The 19,896-nt window shown below is 44.6% G+C and overlaps 2 protein-coding genes across 2 annotated transcripts; both read right to left on the reverse strand.

Annotated features, from left to right (window-relative positions):
• Positions 1–4,356: 4,356 nt before the first annotated feature.
• Positions 4,357–5,262, reverse strand: LOC120942775 (taste receptor type 2 member 40-like). The gene has a single exon (XM_040355702.1). The coding sequence runs from the start codon at positions 5,260–5,262 to the stop codon at positions 4,357–4,359; it is 906 nt and encodes a 301-aa protein (XP_040211636.1).
• Positions 5,263–16,941: 11,679 nt separating this feature from the next.
• On the reverse strand, positions 16,942–17,870 carry LOC120942776 (taste receptor type 2 member 40-like). Its single transcript, XM_040355703.1, has one exon. It carries the CDS (start codon positions 17,848–17,850, stop codon positions 16,942–16,944), a length of 909 nt encoding a protein of 302 aa, XP_040211637.1. The 5' UTR covers positions 17,851–17,870.
• Between the last annotated feature and the right edge of the window lie 2,026 nt (positions 17,871–19,896).

Here is a 19,896-nt window from a genome sequence, read left to right on the forward strand (position 1 = left end):
GGGGACAGCAAATTTACACTGTTATACAAGCTGTACACTCACTACACAACATTGTAGATACAAAGTGTCATTTCTTCAGTGTTGTCCTGGATGTTTAATTATATCAATATTTATAAGTGATAACACCATAGAATGTTAACTGTGTGCCTTAGAGCCGATTCACACTGGGGCGACTCGTCAGGCGACTCAGCCGCCTGACAAGTCGTGTCCCGGTCTATTCAATAGAACCGTTCTAATAGGAGCGACGCAAGTCGCTCCGACTTAGAAAAAGGTTCTTGTACGACTTTGGGGGCGACTCGGGGCGACTTGCATTGACTTCTATACAGAAGTAATTTTGCAAGTCGCCTCTGAAGTCTTCTTCAGGACGCCTTGCCGAGTCGCCCCTGAAGTCGTGCCGCTGCTGTGTGAACCGGCTCTTAGAGAATCAGGGAGGAAAGTTTCCCAGTTGAAGCAAATTAGGTTAAGCTTTATAAGGGATTCCTTTATTTCCTCTAGATCAGCAGTGGGTGTAGGGCCATATATATGAAGACTTTACATTTTTTTTATTAAAGTTTTTCTATTTGTAAATCGTTTTCAGCCTAAATAAAAAAGTAATTATGTATATCAAACGCTCAACACCTAGATCTAATTCCCCACCTCCAGAACGTTTTCAACAGGTCCTTCTTCGATGGTTGTGGCCTCCTGCATTGTCTGCAGCCTTTCCAGTGATGAGCACTAACTTCCCATAGGCTTGAGTGGGGAATACTCAAAAACAGGAGAAGCATCCCATTCAATTCTATACAATGTATGTGTGCAGGTGGAGGGCAACCCAGTATTATTATTTTTTTGTCTGGACATTACATAGTGAGGGAGAAGGTAAGTACAGATCTGCTGGAGGAGGAACCCAAATCAAATCACGGTATGGTAAATCCCTCTAAGACATGGTATGGTAAACCCCTCTTAGACATGGTGTGGTAAACCCCTCTTAGACATGGTATGGTCTTAGACATGGTATGGTAAACCCCTCTTAGACATGGTATGGTAAACCCCTCTTAGACATGGTATGGTAAACCCCTCTTAGACATAATATGGTAAACCCCTCTTAGACATGATATGGTAAACCCCTCTTAGACATGGTATGGTAAACCCCTCTTAGACATGGTATGGTCTTAGACATGGTATGGTAAACCCCTCTTAGACATGATATGGTAAACCCCTCTTAGACATGGTATGGTAAACCCCTCTTAGACACGGTATGGTAAACCCCTCTTAGACATGGTATGGTAAACCCCTCTTAGACATGATATGGTAAACCCCTCTTAGACATGGCATGGTAAACCCCTCTTAGACATGGTGTGGTAAACCCCTCTTAGACATGGTATGGTAAACCCCTCTTAGACATAATATGGTAAACCCCTCTTAGACATTGTATGGTAAACCCCTCTTAGACATGATATGGTAAACCCCTCTTAGACATGTTAGGTAAAGTAAACCCCTCTTAGACATGATATGGTAAACCCCTCTTAGACATGATATGGTAAACCCCTCTTAGACATGGTATAGTAAACCCCTCTTAGACATGATATGGTAAATTCCTCTTAGACATGGTATGGTAAACCCCTCTTAGACATGGTATGGTAAACCCCTCTTAGACATGGTATGGTAAACCCCTCTTAGACATGGTATGGTAAACCCCTCTTAGACATGGTATGGTAAACCCCTCTTAGACATGATATGGTAAATCCCTCTTAGACATGATATGGTAAACCCCTCTTAGACATGGTATGGTAAACCCCTCTTAGACATGGTATGGTAAACCCCTCTTAGACATGATATGGTAAATCCCTCTTAGACATAATATGGTAAACCCCTCTTAGAAATTATATGGTAAACCCCTCTTAGACATGGTATGGTAAATCCCTCTTAGACATGATATGGTAAACCCCTCTTAGACATGGTATGGTAAACCCCTCTTAGACATGGTATGGTAAACCCCTCTTAGACATGATATGGTAAACCCCTCTTAGACATGGTATGGTAAAACCCCTCTTAGACATGGTATGGTAAACCCCTCTTAGACATGGTATGGTAAACCCCTCTTAGACATGATATGGTAAATCCCTCTTAGACATTGTATGGTAAATCCCTCTTAGACATGGTATGGTAAACCCCCCTAAGGCCCCGTACACACGAGAGGATTTATCCGCAGATACGGTCCAGCGGACCGTTTCCACGGATAAATCCTCTCAAAGATTTCCGCTGATTTCGATGGGATGGAGTGTACACACCATCGCATTGAAATCCGCGCGGAAATCCTCTGCCGATGACGTGTCGCGCCGTCGCCGCGATTATGACGCGGCGACGGGCGCGACGCTGTCATATAAGGAATTCCACGCATGCGTCAATTCATTACGACGCGTGCGGGGAATCCCTTTGGACGAATGGATCCGGTAAGTCTGTACAGACGAGCGGATCCATCCGTTGGAATGGATTCCAGCAGATGGATTTGTTGTGCAGCACAGCAAATATCCGATCTGCTGGAATCCATCCCAGAGGAGATTTCTCCGCGGAAACAGATCCGCTGGCGTGTACACACCATAGGATCTATCCGCAGAAACCCATTTGCTGGGATTTATCTGCGGATGGATTCTATCGTGTGTACGGGGCCTTAGACATGATATGGTAAACCCCTCTTAGAAATTATATGGTAAACCCCTCTTAGACATGATATGGTAAACCCCTCTTAGACATGGTATGGTAAATCCCTCTTAGACATGGTATGGTAAAACCCCTCTTAGACATGGTATGGTAAACCCCTCTTAGACATGGTATGGTAAACCCCTCTTAGACATGATATGGTAAATCCCTCTTAGACATTGTATGGTAAATCCCTCTTAGACATGGTATGGTAAACCCCTCTTAGACATGATATGGTAAACCCCTCTTAGACATGGTATGGTAAAACCCCTCTTAGACATGGTATGGTAAACCCCTCTTAGACATGGTATGGTAAACCCCTCTTAGACATGATATGGTAAACCTCTCTTACACATGGTATAGTAAATCCTTCTTAGACATGGTATGGTAAACCCCTCTAAGACATGGTATGGTAAACCCCTCTTACACATGGTATAGTAAATCCTTATTAGACATGGTATGGGAAACCCCTCTTAGACATGATATGGGAAACCCCTCTTAGAGAGTTGTCATGAGAACAGGAAGGAAGATTTTCCCTCTATTCCTGCTCTGCTAGCAACTCCAAATTTAGGATTCTCTCGCCATTTCCAGCCCCAGTGACATTGATTACCAGGAGAAGCTGTGTTGGTGGAGGTGAGCAGTAATGACTAGGCCTTACTTTGCAACATCCTGGGAGTATTCCAGTCAGGGAGTTACATAAATGGCCTACACCTATAGCAAGGGCATTAGTCAACTTTAGTCTGAGCTGCACAGTTTGTTTTTTGATTTCAAAGAATTGTATTTTCAATTGGAATATAACAAACACATACAGATTGGATATCAGGATATTGATAGCAGAAATACATGGTACAAAACAAATGTATCTCCATAGAAGCGATCAATAACATAGTAAATGAAAGGTGGTTGTAAAGGTACATTTGAGTAATGAGAGGCTTTCTCCCTGGTGTGGAGAAAGCCTCTTGAGGGGGGAGGGGGTGAGCAGGAGGGTCAGGACGCCCACTAACACACAGCTCCTTTCTCTATCTGCAAAGTAGAGAGTGTCCTGACACTCCTGCTTGCCCCTCCCCTCTCAAGAGGCTTTCTCCACACCAGGGAGAAAGCCTTGCATTACTGTGTGGAGTTACAGACAGAAGAACAGGAAGTGAGGATTTCTCAGAAGAAATAAGGACATTTAAAAGCAAAATGGAAGGATGAGGTAAGTGAAGGAGGACTGCACTAAGGTAAAGGAAGACATTTAGGAAAAAATAAATTGTACCTTTTCAACCCCTTTAAGTACATAAACATCTCATAGAAGTATTAGGAACATTGTATTACCATAAGGCACTTGTTAAAACCCATCGCTCAAGCCCGATATGATCTGGAGGTTATGCTGGGCCTCTGTATACCGTAGAGGCAAAGCCTATCGTTGAAATATTAGTGCGGTCCAGGACAAGCCCCTTAACGCCCGGCACCCCCAAGGGGATCAAGCTGTGTCGGGCAGAGCACAGTTTTTTAGTTATCTACAGAAGTCTCTTATTTACATTGGAAGTTTTTTAGTTTTTTTTGTAAAGGTGTTAAACTAACCCTTTAAGAAACATTTTAGGCTGATCACTATTAAACTAAAATGTTACAGTGGGATATTTACACATTTAAGGTAAGAATTTTTTTTTTATCTAAAAATAAATAAAAAATAGGCATATTTTAAGTCTCTGTGTTCCTCCAGTTTCTGGCCCAGAATCTTCTCAGAATGATCCTTCTCAGCTTGTTGCTGGCCTGGAAGATGACAGCAGCCTCAACTGATGGGGATAATATTTGTACATCCCAAAAGACTACTAACACTAATAAACTGTGAAGAAATAAGCCAATTTGAGACACGCAGAAGAATATGAAGATGAGAAGTAAGAAGAAAAGGATTGTCCTCAGTGCCGTGACATGAGCCTGAAGATTTGGACATGTTGATCCCGAGTCGTTATTCTTCACCCTCCAGACGTGTCTGAGCAGAAAGGAGAAAGTGAGGACCAGACACAGAAGACTAAGGCAGAATGGAAGAATGACGCCTAGGAAGGTCATGGGAACAACATAGGGAAGTCCCATCCTCAACCTGTTACCAGAGTCTTCTGTGCTGTTATCAGAAGACTGGATACTTCCTCCATACACAGCCCAAAAGCCCGGGACAGTCACAATGAACATCCCAAGTGCTGTCAGGAATAGAAGGCGACTCAGGAAATTGGACACAATTCTCTTTATCCAGATGAAGAACCCATAGCTGAGATTGGTGATGCTGGTACAGTAATGAGCCGAGAGCCAGAAGGTCAACCAGAAGTTGTAATAGATCAAAAAGAAAACTAATATGTTCATAAATTCACCTACATCTGTAGCATACATGTATGCCTGACACAAGACAAGGAGTATTGCCTGTAGACTCAGCAAACACTGGAGGAGAATATTCACAATTCCCTTCCCCAGAAAGATCACATCGGAGGGACTCAACTTCCCTTTCTTTCTGATGATGTCCAGATTACCCATCACAATACAAGTGTTAGAAGGGATTGCCAAGACCAGTCCCAAGACTGAAGAAATCAAAATAGATAAGTCCGGAGACATCATGTTGAGGTTTGGTGTGATCTCCGGACAGAGATGACGGGACACGTCCAGTGATAGCAGACAGAATGATAGAATTAGAGTTGGAATTATGGAAATAGTCTTCAGAGATCCGTCTCATGATTGACTTTGCATAAATGTGGTGAGTTTTATTTTGGTACCAACATCCAAAGTACAAAATACATAAAGACATTTTTAACAATTTCCATTATACCGATGCATTTAACCACTTCAGGACTGGCGACTGTTTGTCTCAGATTGACTATCAGCACTAGGGATGAGCCAAACACCCCCCCCCCCCGATTCGGTTTGCAGCAGAACATGCAAAAAATTTGTTTGAACACCGTTAAAGTCTATGGGACACTAACTAATCAAAAGTGCTAATTTTAAAGGTAAATATGCAAGTTATTGTCATAAAAAGTGTTTGGGTATCAATGCAAAAAAAGTTTTAAAAATGGCAGTTTTTTTCGGGAGCAGTGATTTTAATAATGCTAAAAGTGAAATATTCCTTTAAATTTCATACCTGGGGGGGGGAGGGGTGTCTATAGTATGCCTGTAAAGTAGCGCATGTTTCCCGTGTTTAGAACAGTCCTTCACAAAATGAAATTTCTAAAGGAAAAAAGTCATTTAAAACTGATTGTGGCTAAAATGAATTGTGGGGTTTCCGCAATACAGATAAAAGTCATTAAAAAAAACGACAAAATAAAAAAAATGTCATGGGCATCCACCCAAAAATACATACCAGACCCATATCCAAGCATGCAACCTGACAGGCCACAGAAAAAGAGGGGGGGGGCGAGAGAGCGCCTCCCCCCTCCTGAACCGTACCAGGCCACATGTCCTCAACATGGGGAGGATGTCCCCGTGTTGATGGGGACAAGGGCTTCATCCCCACAACCCTTGCCCGGTGGTTGTGGGGGTCTGTGGGCGGGGGGCTTATCGCAATCTGGAAGCCCCCTTTAACAAAGGGGACCCCCAGATCCTGCCCCCCATGTGAATTGGTAACGGGTACATTGCGCCCCTACCATTTCACAAAAAAAAGCGTCAAAATGTTAAAGTCCTTTATTAAAAATAAAAAAATAAGAAATAAAAAAAAGATTCCAGCGATGTAATCCATTCTCGATCTCCAGCGAGGATACAACACACACAATTCTGCCTATATGGGAGGCACCCGACGAATGGCGCGCTCCAGCCTGACAGCTCTTATATAGCTGAGGGCGGGGCCAACCGTCACATGTGCAGTGACCCCGCCCCCTCTGACACAAGAGCAAAAGCCAGGGGTTACCCAGTGACCTGTATGGGTGACCCTTCGATAACCTCCTCGGCTGAGTCCTCTTCTGCTGCTGCGTCTTGCTCCACATCAACTGCACCCCCCCCAGCTCCCCAGGCGCTATTCCACATCCCGGATACAACAGTGTCACGCCATCTTGGGGTTGACTTGCCTGAAAGCAGAGAGTCACACCGGACCAGCACTCCTGTCTGCCCTGAATGCACAGGTGGATCAGTGGCTGACTCCGCACCAACTGGAGATCGGCAAAGTGGTGTGTGACAACGGAAGCAATTTGTTGGCAGCATTGAATTTGGGCAAGTTGACACATGTCCCGTGCATGGCACATGTGTTGAATCTGATTGTACAATGCTTTGTGCATAAGTACCCAGACTTACAGGACGTCCTCAAGCAGGCCAGGAAGGTGTGTGGCCATTTCAGGCGTTCCTACACGGCCATGGCACACTTTTCAGATATCCAGCGGCGAAACAACATGCCAGTGAGGCGCTTGATTTGCGGCAGCCCGACACGTTGGAATTCAACACTCCTAATGTTCGACCGCCTGCTCCAACAAGAAAAAGCTGTCAACGAGTATTTGTATGACCGGGGTGCTAGGACAGCCTCTGCACAGCTGGGAATTTTTTTGCCACGTTACTGGACGCCCATGTGCAATGCCTGTAGGCTCATGCGTCCTTTTGAGGAGGTGACAAACCTAGTCAGTCGCACTGAAGGCGCCATCAGCGACATCATCCCATTTGTTTTCTTCCTGGAACGTGCCCTGCGAAGAGTGCTGGATCAGGCCGTAGATGAGCGTGAAGAGGAAGAGTTGTGGTCACCATCACCACCAGAAACAGCCTTATCAGCATCGCTTGCTGGACCTGCAGAAACGCTGGAAGAGGAGTGTGAGGAAGAGGAGTCAGAGGAGGAATGTGGCTTTGAGGAGGAGGAAGACCAACCACAGCAGGCATCCCAGGGTGCTCGTTGTCACCTATCTGGTACCCGTGGTGTTGTACGTGGCTGGGAGGAAGAACAGACCTTCAGTGAGATCAGTGAGGACGAGGAACGGGATATGAGTAGCTCGGCATCCAACCTTGTGCAAATGGGGTCTTTCATGCTGTCGTGCCTGTTGAGGGACCCTCGTATAAAAAGGCTGAAGGAGAACAACCTGTACTGGGTGGCCACGCTATTAGACCCCCGGTATAAGCAGAAAGTGCCTGAAATGTTACCAAATTACCGGAAGTCGGAAAGGATGCAGCAGTTCCAAAATAAATTAAAAAGTATGCTTTACACAGCATACAAGGGTGATGTCACAGCACAACGGGAATCTAACAGTGGAAGAGGTGAAAGTAATCCTCCTCCTACCATGACCACGCCGGCAAGGACAGGACGCTTTACAGACGAGTTGTTGATGGAGGACATGCAGAGCTTTTTCAGTCCTACCCATCGCCACAGCCCTTCGGGGTCCACCCTCAGAGAACGACTCGACCGACAAGTAGCAGACTACCTCGCCTTAACTGCAGATATCGACACTCTGAGGAGCGATGAACCCCTTGACTACTGGGTGTGCAGGCTTGATCTGTGGCCTGAGCTATCCCAATTTGCGATAGAACTTCTGGCCTGCCCCGCTTCAAGTGTCCTTTCAGAAAGGACCTTCAGTGCAGCAGGAGGTATTGTCACTGAGAAGAGAAGTCGCCTAGGTCAAAAAAGTCTAGATTACCTCACCTTTATTAAGATGAATGAGGCATGGATCCCGAAGGGACTGACAGTGGGCGATACATTTGACTAAAGGCCTGATGAGATGAGCTTCCTTGGGCTACAAATGGTCCACACGCTTATGTATTTTATCTCTGCCGGATTAGGGTTATGGTTACAGATAGGGTTAGGGTTGGGGTTAAAGATAGGGTTAGGGTTAGGGTTACAGATAGGGTTAGGGTTAGGGCTACAAATGGTCCACACGCTGCTGTATTTTATCTCTGCCGGATGACTTGCGTGACTTATCCGCCACCAACTAGGGTTCAAGACGCAATGTTTTAGTGCACTTTTCTGCCTGGAAAACAAAATTTTCTGGCCGCTGCTACAGCAGCAGCTGCAACAATACCTACTTTTTCAGGCATGTGTACATGCCTAATTTTTCTGGCCTCTGGTGCTGCACATACATGTGTCAATTCCCCTTCGTGATCGCTACCTTGTTGTGGTGAAGGGGCTTGTGTATCACAATGAAGCGACCACCTCTATGAGTGTGTTGGCAATGGCAATATTGGCACACCCCAGATGATAAGGTCGTTGCTTCATTGTGATCAGACCAAAAGCGATCGGCTGGATAATTTGGCATAGAAAAACCATTAATTTTCTTTGTGATCATCTAAGGTGATCATTAAAGCCTACTAGGCCAACAATGGGCCCACACTGCAGAATCATTGTTTTCTGGGTCACTTAACTGTCACTGAACTACCTCAGCACGACCATAGGCTTTCCAAAACGTGCGCATGAGCACAGTCATCACTATACCAAGATTGACGCATAGAGGAATACAATTTATGTCATGAGTGTGTCAACTATTGACAACTCTTTGCGGTTGTCTAAATTCTATTCCATACACGTCTCCTGATAGGGGACGTAACAGGGATTAAACTGATAGGAATAGTACTACTTAACATACCACTCATATTGGGATTGCACAGTAAATATTTTTGTTAATTAAAAAAAAAAAGAGCACAGCCTCTGCGGAGCTGGGTATTTTTTGGACGTGTTACTGAACGCTCATGCACAATGGCTATAAGCTCATGCATCCTTTTGCGGAGGTGACAAACCTGGTCAGTCAAACCCAAGGCAACATCATGGACCTCATCCCATATGCGATTTTTCTGGAGTGTGCCCTGCGAAGAGTGCTGGATCAGGCCGTAGATGAGCATGAAGAGGAAGAGTTGTGCTCACCATCACCACCAGAAGCAGCCTTGTCGTCGTTGATTGCTGGACCTGCGGCAACGCACAGCGAGTGAGTGAGAAACTTATATAGCGCAGCAACATGCGAACTGAATCGCCTCTGGGCGCTCGTTGTCCCTTTCTCCTTTGTCCTCAAAAGAGATGGGTTTTGATCTTTCTCCTAAAGGCCAAGTGATTCTCCTACAACCGAATGCTGGTTGGTAAAGCGTTCCATAGTCTAGGTCCTTGGACCGCAAATCTTCTTTCTGAGAGAGAGGAGTCTGAAGAAAAGGAGTCAGAGGAGGAATGTGGCTTTGAGGAAGTGGAAGACCAACCATAGCAGGCGTCCCAGGGGGCTTGTTGTCACCTTTCAGGGACCCTTGGTGTTGTACGTGGCTGGGTGGAGGAATAGACATTCAATGACGTCAGTGAGGACAAGGAACGGGACATGGCTAGCTTGGTATCCAACCTTGTGTAAATGGGGAGTTTGCGGTTGTGCAAATAGACTGTTTGCGGTTGTTTGCTGTGCGTTAAACGGGGAGTTTGGTCTGTCAGAGTTTGGTCTGTCACTGTGAACCCTAACCCTGTTACAGACAGGGTTAGGGTTACAGATAGGGTTAGGGTTACAGATAGGGTTAGGGTTAGGGTTACAGACAGGGTTGGGGTTAGGGTTACAGACTGTAACCCTAACCCTAACCCTATCTGTAACCCTAACCCTGTCTGTAACCCTAACCCTATCTGTAACCCCTACCCTATCTGTAACCCTAACCCTATCTGTAACCCCTACCCTATCTGTAACCCTAACCCTATCTGTTACCCTAACCCTAACCCTATCTGTAAACCTAACCCTATCTGTAACCCTAACCCTTACACTACCTGATCGATACAACATCATGCCTGATGTTTTAAAGCACGTTATTCCAAACAATTTAGGAATGTTAGGTGATTTATGCCCTTTATAGATTACAAACGGACTCTGCGACAACTACGTCATTTTCCATGGGAGTTTTGCGATGGATCCCCCTCCGGCATGCCACAGTTCAGGTGTTAGTCCCCTTGAAACAACTTTTCCATCACTATTGTGGCCAGAAAGAGTCCCTGTGGGTTTTAAAATTCGCCTGCCCATTGAAGTCTATGGCGGTTCGCCCGGATCGCCCGTTCGCGAACATTTGCGGATGATGTCCGCCAGGTGCCCACGATTGGCGGTGACAACAGGGGCGTCTAACGATGGGGTGTAAACACAGAGCTCCACGTCCTGTCAGGGACAGAGGAGACTGATCTGTGTCCTTGTACATAGGGACACAGCATCGGTCACCTCCCCCAGTCACCCCCCTCCCCCCACACACAGTTAGAACAGACCTAGGATACACATTTAACCCCTTCCTCACCCCCTAGTGTTAACCCCTTCACTGCCAGTCACATTTATACAGTAATTAGTGCATTTTTATAGCACTGATCGCTGTATAAATGTGAATGGTCCCAAAATTGTGTCAAAAGTGTCCGATATGTCCGCTGCAATATCGCAGACCTGACAAAAAAAAACGCAGATCGCCGCCATTACTAGTAAAAAATAAAAAATAAATCATAAATCTATCCCCTATTTTGTAGGCGCTATAACTTTTGCTCAAAGCAATCAATATACGCTTATTGCGATTTTTTTTTAACAAAAATATGTAGAAGAATACGTATTGGCCTAAACCGAGGAAAAAAATAAATAAAAAAAATTGGGATATTATTATAACAAAAATTAAAAAATATTGTGTTTTTTTTTCAATTTTCTGTCTTTTTTTGTTTATATCACAAACAATTTAAATTGCAGATATGATCAAATACCACCAAAATAAAGCTCTATTTGTGGGAAAAAAAATGATAAAAATATAATTTGGGTACAGTGTTGTATGACCGCACAATTGTCATTCAAAAATGCATCAGCGCTGAAAGCTGAAAATTGGTCTGGGCACGAAGGGGGGTTTAAGTGCCCAGTAATGAAGTGGTTAAAGTGGGTGTAAACCCATTACAACCACTTTAACCTACAGGTAAGCCTAGATTAAGGCTTACCTGTAGGCGCAACAAATATCTCCCAAACCTAAAAGGTTTAAGAAATATTTGTATAAATAGCGGCACCGATGTCTACGGCACACTGAGCCTGCCGCTTCTAACAGTGATCATGCCGTAAGTGGCGGGACCCGCGTGCATGCACTGGGGTGACGTCATTGCTGCTCCGGCCAGTCACAGCACCGGAGCAGTGATACCCGGAAGTCTATCCGGGTATCATGGCGGCGACGGAGGAGGTGACAGAGGACCGCTGCGGGGGGCTTCAATGTCAGGTAAGTAATCTATAATGAGCTACTATGGAATGCATGAATGAATGAATGAATGAAAAACTTATATAGCGCGGCACATGCGAACTGAATCGCCTCTGGGCGTAGTAGCTCATTATGCCTTTGTCTTGCAGGGTGTTTTTCTTTTTAATTTTTTTTTTTTAGGAGAGGGTTTACTTCCTCTTTAAAGCGGGAGTTCACCCCCAAATCAACTTTCTGACATTAGTTCCAGCATACTGCTAACATCTGCAGTATGCTGGGTTTTTTTTTCCGCTACTTATCGTTTTATGAGCCCTTGTTGTCCGGCTCCGAGCGGGGAATCCTGCGGGGAGTAGGCGTTCCTAAGAGAAGAGGAGTTGATTGACGGGCTGCTAAAGCGCGTCACGGCTTCCCGAAAATACCCGAAGTGACACTCGAGTGTTTACGGCGCTAAACGGCGCCCGCGCCTGCCGTGTAGAGCTGACTGCGCAGGCGCCGTAAACACCCGAGTGTCACTTCGGGTATTTTTGGAAGGCGTGATGCGCTTCAGCCGACCGTCAATCAACTCCTCTTCGCTTAGGAACGCCTATACCCGGAAGCGATCCCCGCTCGGAGCCGGATAACAAGGGATCGTAAAACGATAAGTAGCGGAAAAAAAAAAAAAACAGCATACTGCAGATGTTAGCAGTATGCTGGAACTAATGTCAGAAAGTTGATTTGGGGGTGAACTCCCGCTTTAAGGCCCCATACACACGATAGAATCCATCCGCAGATAAATCCCAGCAAATGGGTTTCAGCGGATAGATCCTATGGTGTGTACACGCCAGCGGATCTGTTTCCGCGGATATTTCTCCCCTGGGATGGATTCCAGCAGATCGAATATTTGCTGACATGCCAAACAAATCTATCCGCTGGAATCCATCCCAACGGATGGATCCGCTGGTCTGTACAGACTCACCGGATCCATCCGTCCAAAGGGATCCCCCGCATGCGTCGTAATGATTCGACGCATGCGTGGAATTCCTTATATGACAGCGTCGCGCACGTCGCCGCGTCATAATCGCGGCGACGGCGCGACACGTCATCGCCAGAGGATTTCGGCGCGGATTTCAATGCGATGGTGAGTACACTCCATTGCATAGAAATCCGCGGAAATCCTCGAGAGGATTTATCCGTGGAAACGGTCCGCTGGACCGTATTCGCGGATAAATCCTCTCGTGTGTATGGGGCCTAAGTGTTTGAAGAAGGATTTTTTTTCCAAATTTTACAGTTTTTATGTTTTTCTTTATATAGGAAAAATCCAGTGGTGATTGTGATTAAACATCAACAAAAAAAGCTCTATCTGTTTTAAAAAAAATGATATAACAATGATTTGGGTGCATTGTTGCGTGGCTGAGTAATTATCAATAAAAGCATGATGATGCGGAAAGCTGGAAAATGGCCGGTGCAGGAAGGGGTTTAACATGCCGGTCTTTAAGTGGTTAACAAACCTTCCTGATTCTTGTCATCCCAGACACAGAAGGCAGATGTCATAAGCAAAACAGGGCTGAGCATATTTTTTTATAGAACGCGGTTTATTTCTTTTGAATATGTTCCTGAGCTTTCCGGGACAAACCAATGAAGGACCAGAGGAAGCAAATCATTTCTATGAAACCCGATGAGATGTTATCAAACCCGGCAACCGGATCCTGGAGAGATTTGCATTCCATGACACATCTTCTCTGAATCTCTTCTGACAGATTTCACTTTATATCTGAACTTTATATCCCAATTATAATCAGTCAAAATATGGGAGGGGAGGGGGGAGTGGTTAGTAAAGGGTTCATTGAATTGTATTAATAGCCAAATACTTTAACCTCTTAAAGGGGTTGTAAAGGTCATTTTTCTTCCCCTAAATAGCTTCCTTTACCTTAGTGCAGTCCTCCTTCACTTACCTCATCCTTCCATTTTGCTTTTAAATGTCCTTATTTCTTCTGAGAAATCCTCACTTCCTGTTCTTCTGTCTGTAACTCCACACCGTAATGCGAGGCTTTCTCCCTGGTGTGGAGTGTCATGCTCGCCCCCTCCCTTGAACTACAGGAGGGTCAGGACGCCAACTAACACACAGCTCCTTTCTCTATCTGCAACGTAGAGAGCATCCTGACTCTCCTGCTCGCCCACTCCCTTGGACTACAGGAGAGTCAGGACGCTCTCTACGTCGATAGATAGAGAAAGGAGCTGTGTGTTAGTGGGCGTCCTGACTCTTCAGTAGTAAGGGAGGGGGCGAGCACGACACTCCACACCAGGGAGAAAGCCTCGCTTTACTGTGTGGAGTTACAGACAGAAGAACAGGAAGTGAGGATTTCTCAGAAGAAATAAGGACATTTAAAAGCAAAATGGAAGGATGAGGTAAGTGAAGGAGGACTGCACTAAGGTAAAGGAAGATATTTAGGGGAAAAAATACCTTTACAAACCCTTTAACATTTTAAATATCTTATTATTTGACAACTTTGTGAAAAAATCTATTTTCTCTTTCTTTATGTATTTTTCAAAAATGTGTGGCAAACAATGAAAGACTCACTTTGCCTTTCAGAAAATACCTTTGAGCGTTTCCTTTCCAAAATGTGGTCATTGTGTGGATGTGTCTCCCGTCTTGGACGGATGTATCAGTTTTGCCCCATGAAGGCTTGAAAGCGCTCCTTGGATTTTGGGTCCCTCCCAGCATATGTTTTGGAGTGTAATTCTATGTATGCCCATGCTGTTTGTGAGAAATACTTGGTAAAATGGCAACTTTGTGAAAAAATTAAATATTGACTTTTCTCATTTTCCAAAGAATTGTTACAAAAATCTGAGAATTTGATCATCTCACAAAGCCTCTTACTAAATGAAAGGAAGGGGCTCAGTACGACCACGATATGACCGAGTTGTTCGTTCGATCTCAGCCTACGGCGCCGGAGACCCCCCTCTGACCAAAAGATTCACGTAGAGACAAATTCAGAGAGTGATCTGATATCATATATTTATTCATGGCTTATATAGATTTCATAAGCATTACAAAGCATAAAAACTGGTCACACAGTAGGTGCAAGCGATAATATGTCAGAGTACATGAACGAGGTCATATGTTTCTCATAACAATACACTGAAATGCGTCACAAAGACAGAATCTTGTCTATAAACTACAAAGCAATAAGATAACTTAAAGGTCACTAATACAGAAACCAAGGAACAAGGCTTGTTCCCAAACAAAACGTTTAGAGATCTGTGTGAGACGGAAACAGTATGTAGAAGAAATATGTCTTGAGAAATCATCCCTGAGGCCTTGTACAGACGAGGGGACATGTCCGATGAAAACGGTCCGTGGACCATTTTCATCGGACACGTCCGCTCGGAGATTTCGGTCTGATGGTTGTACACACCATCAAACCGAAATCCCCACGGACAGAGAACGCGGTGACGTAGACGACACCGACGTTCTCTGACGCGGAAGTTCAATGCTTCCACGCATGCGTCAAATCACTTCGACGCATGCGCAGGATTTTGGCCGAGCGGACATGTCCGATGAGTCGTACTGACCATCGGACATGTCCAACGGACACGGTTCCAGCGGACATGTTTCTTAGCATGCTAAGAAACATTGGTCCGCTGGAAACCTGTCCGCTAGGCCGGCCCTACACACGACCGAACATGTCCGCGGAAACTGGTCTGCAGACCAGTTTCAGCAGACATGTTCGGTCATGTGTACGAGGCCTGAGATGGACACTTATTCTAAAATGGAGTCACAATGGTTCATATTCCTTCAGTCCCCTCTTAATTCATTATTAAAAAAAGAATTCCTACAGATTATATGGTGACCTAGCTTACATATACATATGGGGTAATACACCTAGCAATACAGAGAGTTACAACTAAGGGTCCTTTCACACGGAGCGGACCATTTCTGTGTCTGCTCCGTGTGTCCGCCAAAGCTCAGCGGGGATCCCCGCTGACCTGTCGGCGGATAGGGCGATCCCCGCACACAGTGCAGAGACCGCCCTGTCTCTCCCCTATGGGGGATCGGGTTCAGACGGACCGTCTGTCCGTCTGCATCCGATCCGTTCCGCCGAACGGAAGAAAAATAGGGTTTCTTCCGTTCGCAAAATCGGATCCCGACGGACGCGGACGCTAGCGGATGCTCCATCCGCTAACGGACGCGATCCCATAGAAATTCATTACAAGTCCGTTAACGGACTTGTAATGAACGGACGAATGGTCCGCTAGTGTGAAAGGACCTTATATGTTAAAAAAAATCCCAAGAAATTCTTTAACCGTTATCAGTGCATTTTTATAGCACTAATCGCTGTAAAAAAGACAATGGTCGCAAAATAGCATCAAAACTGTCCGATGTGCCCGCCATAATGTCGCAGTCATGATAAAAATCGCAGATCGCCGCTATTACTAGTAAAATAATTAAAATAAAAATGCCATAAAACGATCCCCTATTTTGTAAACACTATAACTTTTGCGAAAAACCAATCGATAAACGCTTACTGCGATTTCTATTACCAAAAATATGTAGAAGAATACGTATCGGCCTAAACTGAGGAAAAATTATTTTTTATATATATTTTTGGGGGATATTTATTATAGTAAAAAGTAAAAAATATTGCTTTGTTTTCAAAATCGTCGCTCTATTTTTGTTTATAGTGCAAAAAATTTAAACCGATCAAATACCACCAAAAGAAAGCTCTATTTGTGGGAACCACGTCGCACAACTGCGCAATTTTCTGTTAAAGCGACGCAGCGCCGAATCTCAAGGAGTGGCCTGGTCTTTGGCCAGACAAATGGCCAGGGCTGAAGTGGTTAATTTGTGTCCGTTTAAGAGCTTTATCGTCACTTTCTCTCCTATACACACAACATGACATTAGAGGAAATGTCTCCAAAGTGAGGTGTGTCCTCTCTTAGAGAGTTGTCCTCAGAACAGGTGTCCCCATTGGAAGATCCCCCCTCTATTCCTGCTCTGCTGAAACCTCCATATTTAGGATTTTCTCTTCACTTTCAGCCCCAGTGGCAATGATCCCCGGGACAGCAATTAGAACTTGACACAGGATATAATCCTTTCACACCCCATTCAAAACTAAATGCTTTGCCTAAAAAAACTTGATCCCTATCACTGATTTCTAAAGCAAAAATGTTATAGTAATTATTTAGACATTGAAGGTTAGGTTCCTCTACATTTTAAGTCTCTGTGTTCCTCCGGCTTCTGGTCCAGAATCTTCTCAGAATGATCCTTCTCAGCTTGTTGCTGGCCTGGAAGATGATGGCGGCCTCCAGTGATGGAGATAATAATCGAAAAGTCCAACCGATTATAACCAGTGTGAAATTTGGAAGAAACAGAAGCACATAATGCATGATGAAGAATGTGAACATGAGAAGTAAGAAGAAGATTGTCCTCAGTGCCGTGACATGAGCCTGAAGATTTGGACGTGTTGATCCCGAGTCGTTATTCTTCACCCTGCAGACGTGTCTGAGCAGAAAGGAGAAAGTGAGGACCAGGCACAGAAGACTAAGGCAGAATGGAAGAATGACGCCTAGGATGTTTGTAGACACAAAATAGGAAAGGCTGACATGGAACCCAGTAACACAGTCTTCTGTACTGTTCTCAGAAGACTGGAGAGGAATTTCTGCATACACAATCCAGAAGCCCGGGACAGTCATAATGAACACCCCAAGTGCCGTCAGGAATAGAAGGTGACTCAGGAAATTGGACACAATTCTCTTTATCCAGATGAAGAACCCATAGCTGAGATTGGTGATGCTGGTACAGTAATGAGCCGAGAGCCAGAAGGTCAACCAGAAGCTGTAATAGGTTAGGAAGTAAACTACTGCAAAGACAAACACATAAACTTGTATAATGCATAAGATTGCAGGAGAAAAGACAAGTAACATTCCCTGTAGGCTCAGCACACACTGGAGGAGAATATTCACAATTCCCTTCCCCAGAAAGATCACATCGGAGGGACTCAACTTCCCTTTCTTTCTGATGATGTCCAGATTACCCATCACAATACAAGTGTTAGAAGGGATTGCCAAGACCAGTCCCAAGACTGAGGAGACTAAAACGGATAAGGAATGTGGAGACATCATGTTGAGGTTTGGTGTGATCTCCGGACAGAGATGACGGGACACGTCCAGTGATAGCAGACAGAATGATACATTTGAGGTTGGAATTATGGAAATAGTCTTCAGAGATCTGTCTCATGAGTGACTTTGCATATACTCTTCAGTATGTGATAGATTTTAATTTTGTGCCAACATCTAAAGGACGGAACAAGCTGTGTAAACACTTTTTGAATAATTTCTATAATGCCGATTGAACTTAACCAGTTCAGGACTGGCGACTGTTATGAGCACAAAGCACCATGGCTACTGATTTCTGGCATCTGAAGGCCAAAACAAAAACCCAAATTTCCAGTTTCCTGACCAAATTCAGTGTTGAGGTGTTATTGGTGACACGCGGTACAGATTGTGTTCTCTGCCTTGTCCCTCTTATCTCTACACTGAAATTATGTTTCTGGAGTGAAGCATGGTGACATTATCTATACATTAAGTGCCAGATTCTTAAAGAGCTTACGACGGCGCAACGCCATTCGCCCTGTCGTAAGTTCTAATCTCTCCCGGCGTATCTATGTGACTGATTCTTAGAATCAGTTACGCATAGATATCCATTAGATCTGACAAGTGTAAGGTTCTTACGCTGTCAGATATTAGATTTTTTTCCGGCCGCTAGGTGTCGCCGACGTTGTTTTCCCCGTCGTCTATGCAAATTAGCTATTTACGCGAGATTCCCGAACGTACGTGCGGTCGACGCAGTGAATTTACGACGTTTCCGTAGCTTTTGCGACGCGTAAAGTTGCCCCTGCTATATGAGGGGCAACCAATGTTAAGTATGGTCGTCGTTCCCTCGTCGAAATTTAAAAATGTACGTCGTTTGCGTAAGTCGTCCGTGAATGGCGCTGGACGCCATTTACGTTAACGTCAAAACCAATGACGTCCTTGTGACGTCATTTAGTGCAATGCACGTCGGGAAATTTTAGGGACGGCGCATGTGCAGTACGATCGGCCCGGGAACGCGCCTAATTTAAATGATCCACGCCCCCTACCTGGATCATTTGAATTAGGGTTAGAGAATTTACGCTACGCCACCACAACTTTACAGGCAAGTGCTTTGTGAATCAAGCACTTACCCGTAAAACTTGCGGCCTCGTAACATTAACGAGATACGTTACGGCCGCATAGTTTTACGCCGAGCTACGAGAATCTGGCCCTTAATTTTTCGTATGATTTTGTGTTTTTTAAATGTAACCTCATATAGCAGAGCATAGCAAAAAAGTTAAAACACAAGTAAAATGTTTGAATTAGGGTTGATTAAGGACTATATAGAAATATACAGGTATATATTTTTTAAATCTATTAACGGGTTTCCTGCAGTAATCCTGCCTCCCCCCATGTGAATAGGTATAAAGTACATCGTACCCATACCCATCCACCAAAGAAAGTAAAACAAAAAAAAAATGGGAAATACTTTTTGAAAAATACTTTATTAAAAAAAAAGTGTCCCTCAATGTAAATGCGCCATTATTCATGACATCCAATGTACCTGAAAATAAATAAATAATGAAAACGCTTTTTGCCTCCTATAAGGCCCCCCCACCGATGTCATGTGACGTCATAAGGGGCAGTGCCTCCGAGTGACGTAACCGGGTGGCCCTGCCCCTTGCCAATATAAGAACTGTCAAAGTGCAATGCGAGCAGATGGCGGGAGGCCTCCCAGGAGATGGAAGTGTTTTCATCTTTTCAATTTTTCCGGTCCGCCAGGCGCCGTGAATAAAGGGGAGTTCCAGCCTTTTTTATGTTTATTAAAAGTCAGCAGCTACAAAAAGTGTAGCTGCTGGCTTTTAATAAACATACACTTACCTGTTCCACTGTCCAGCGCTGCGCCACCCGGAGCTTCGCTTCTCTCCCCACCCAGATGGGTTTGCTTTAAGAGCATATTAAATAAGGGCATTAACCAATGCATCCCAATGGGAAATACATTTAAAAGAGCTAAAGAAAAGTCCTGGATGGCTTAATGCCAGCGTAAAAATCCATATAAAAGCAAAGGAGAAGTGCTTAAAAAATACAAGACGGAGG

The sequence above is a fragment of the Rana temporaria genome, chromosome 6 (assembly GCF_905171775.1).
Source record: "Rana temporaria chromosome 6, aRanTem1.1, whole genome shotgun sequence".
Taxonomy (NCBI): Eukaryota; Metazoa; Chordata; class Amphibia; order Anura; family Ranidae; genus Rana; species Rana temporaria.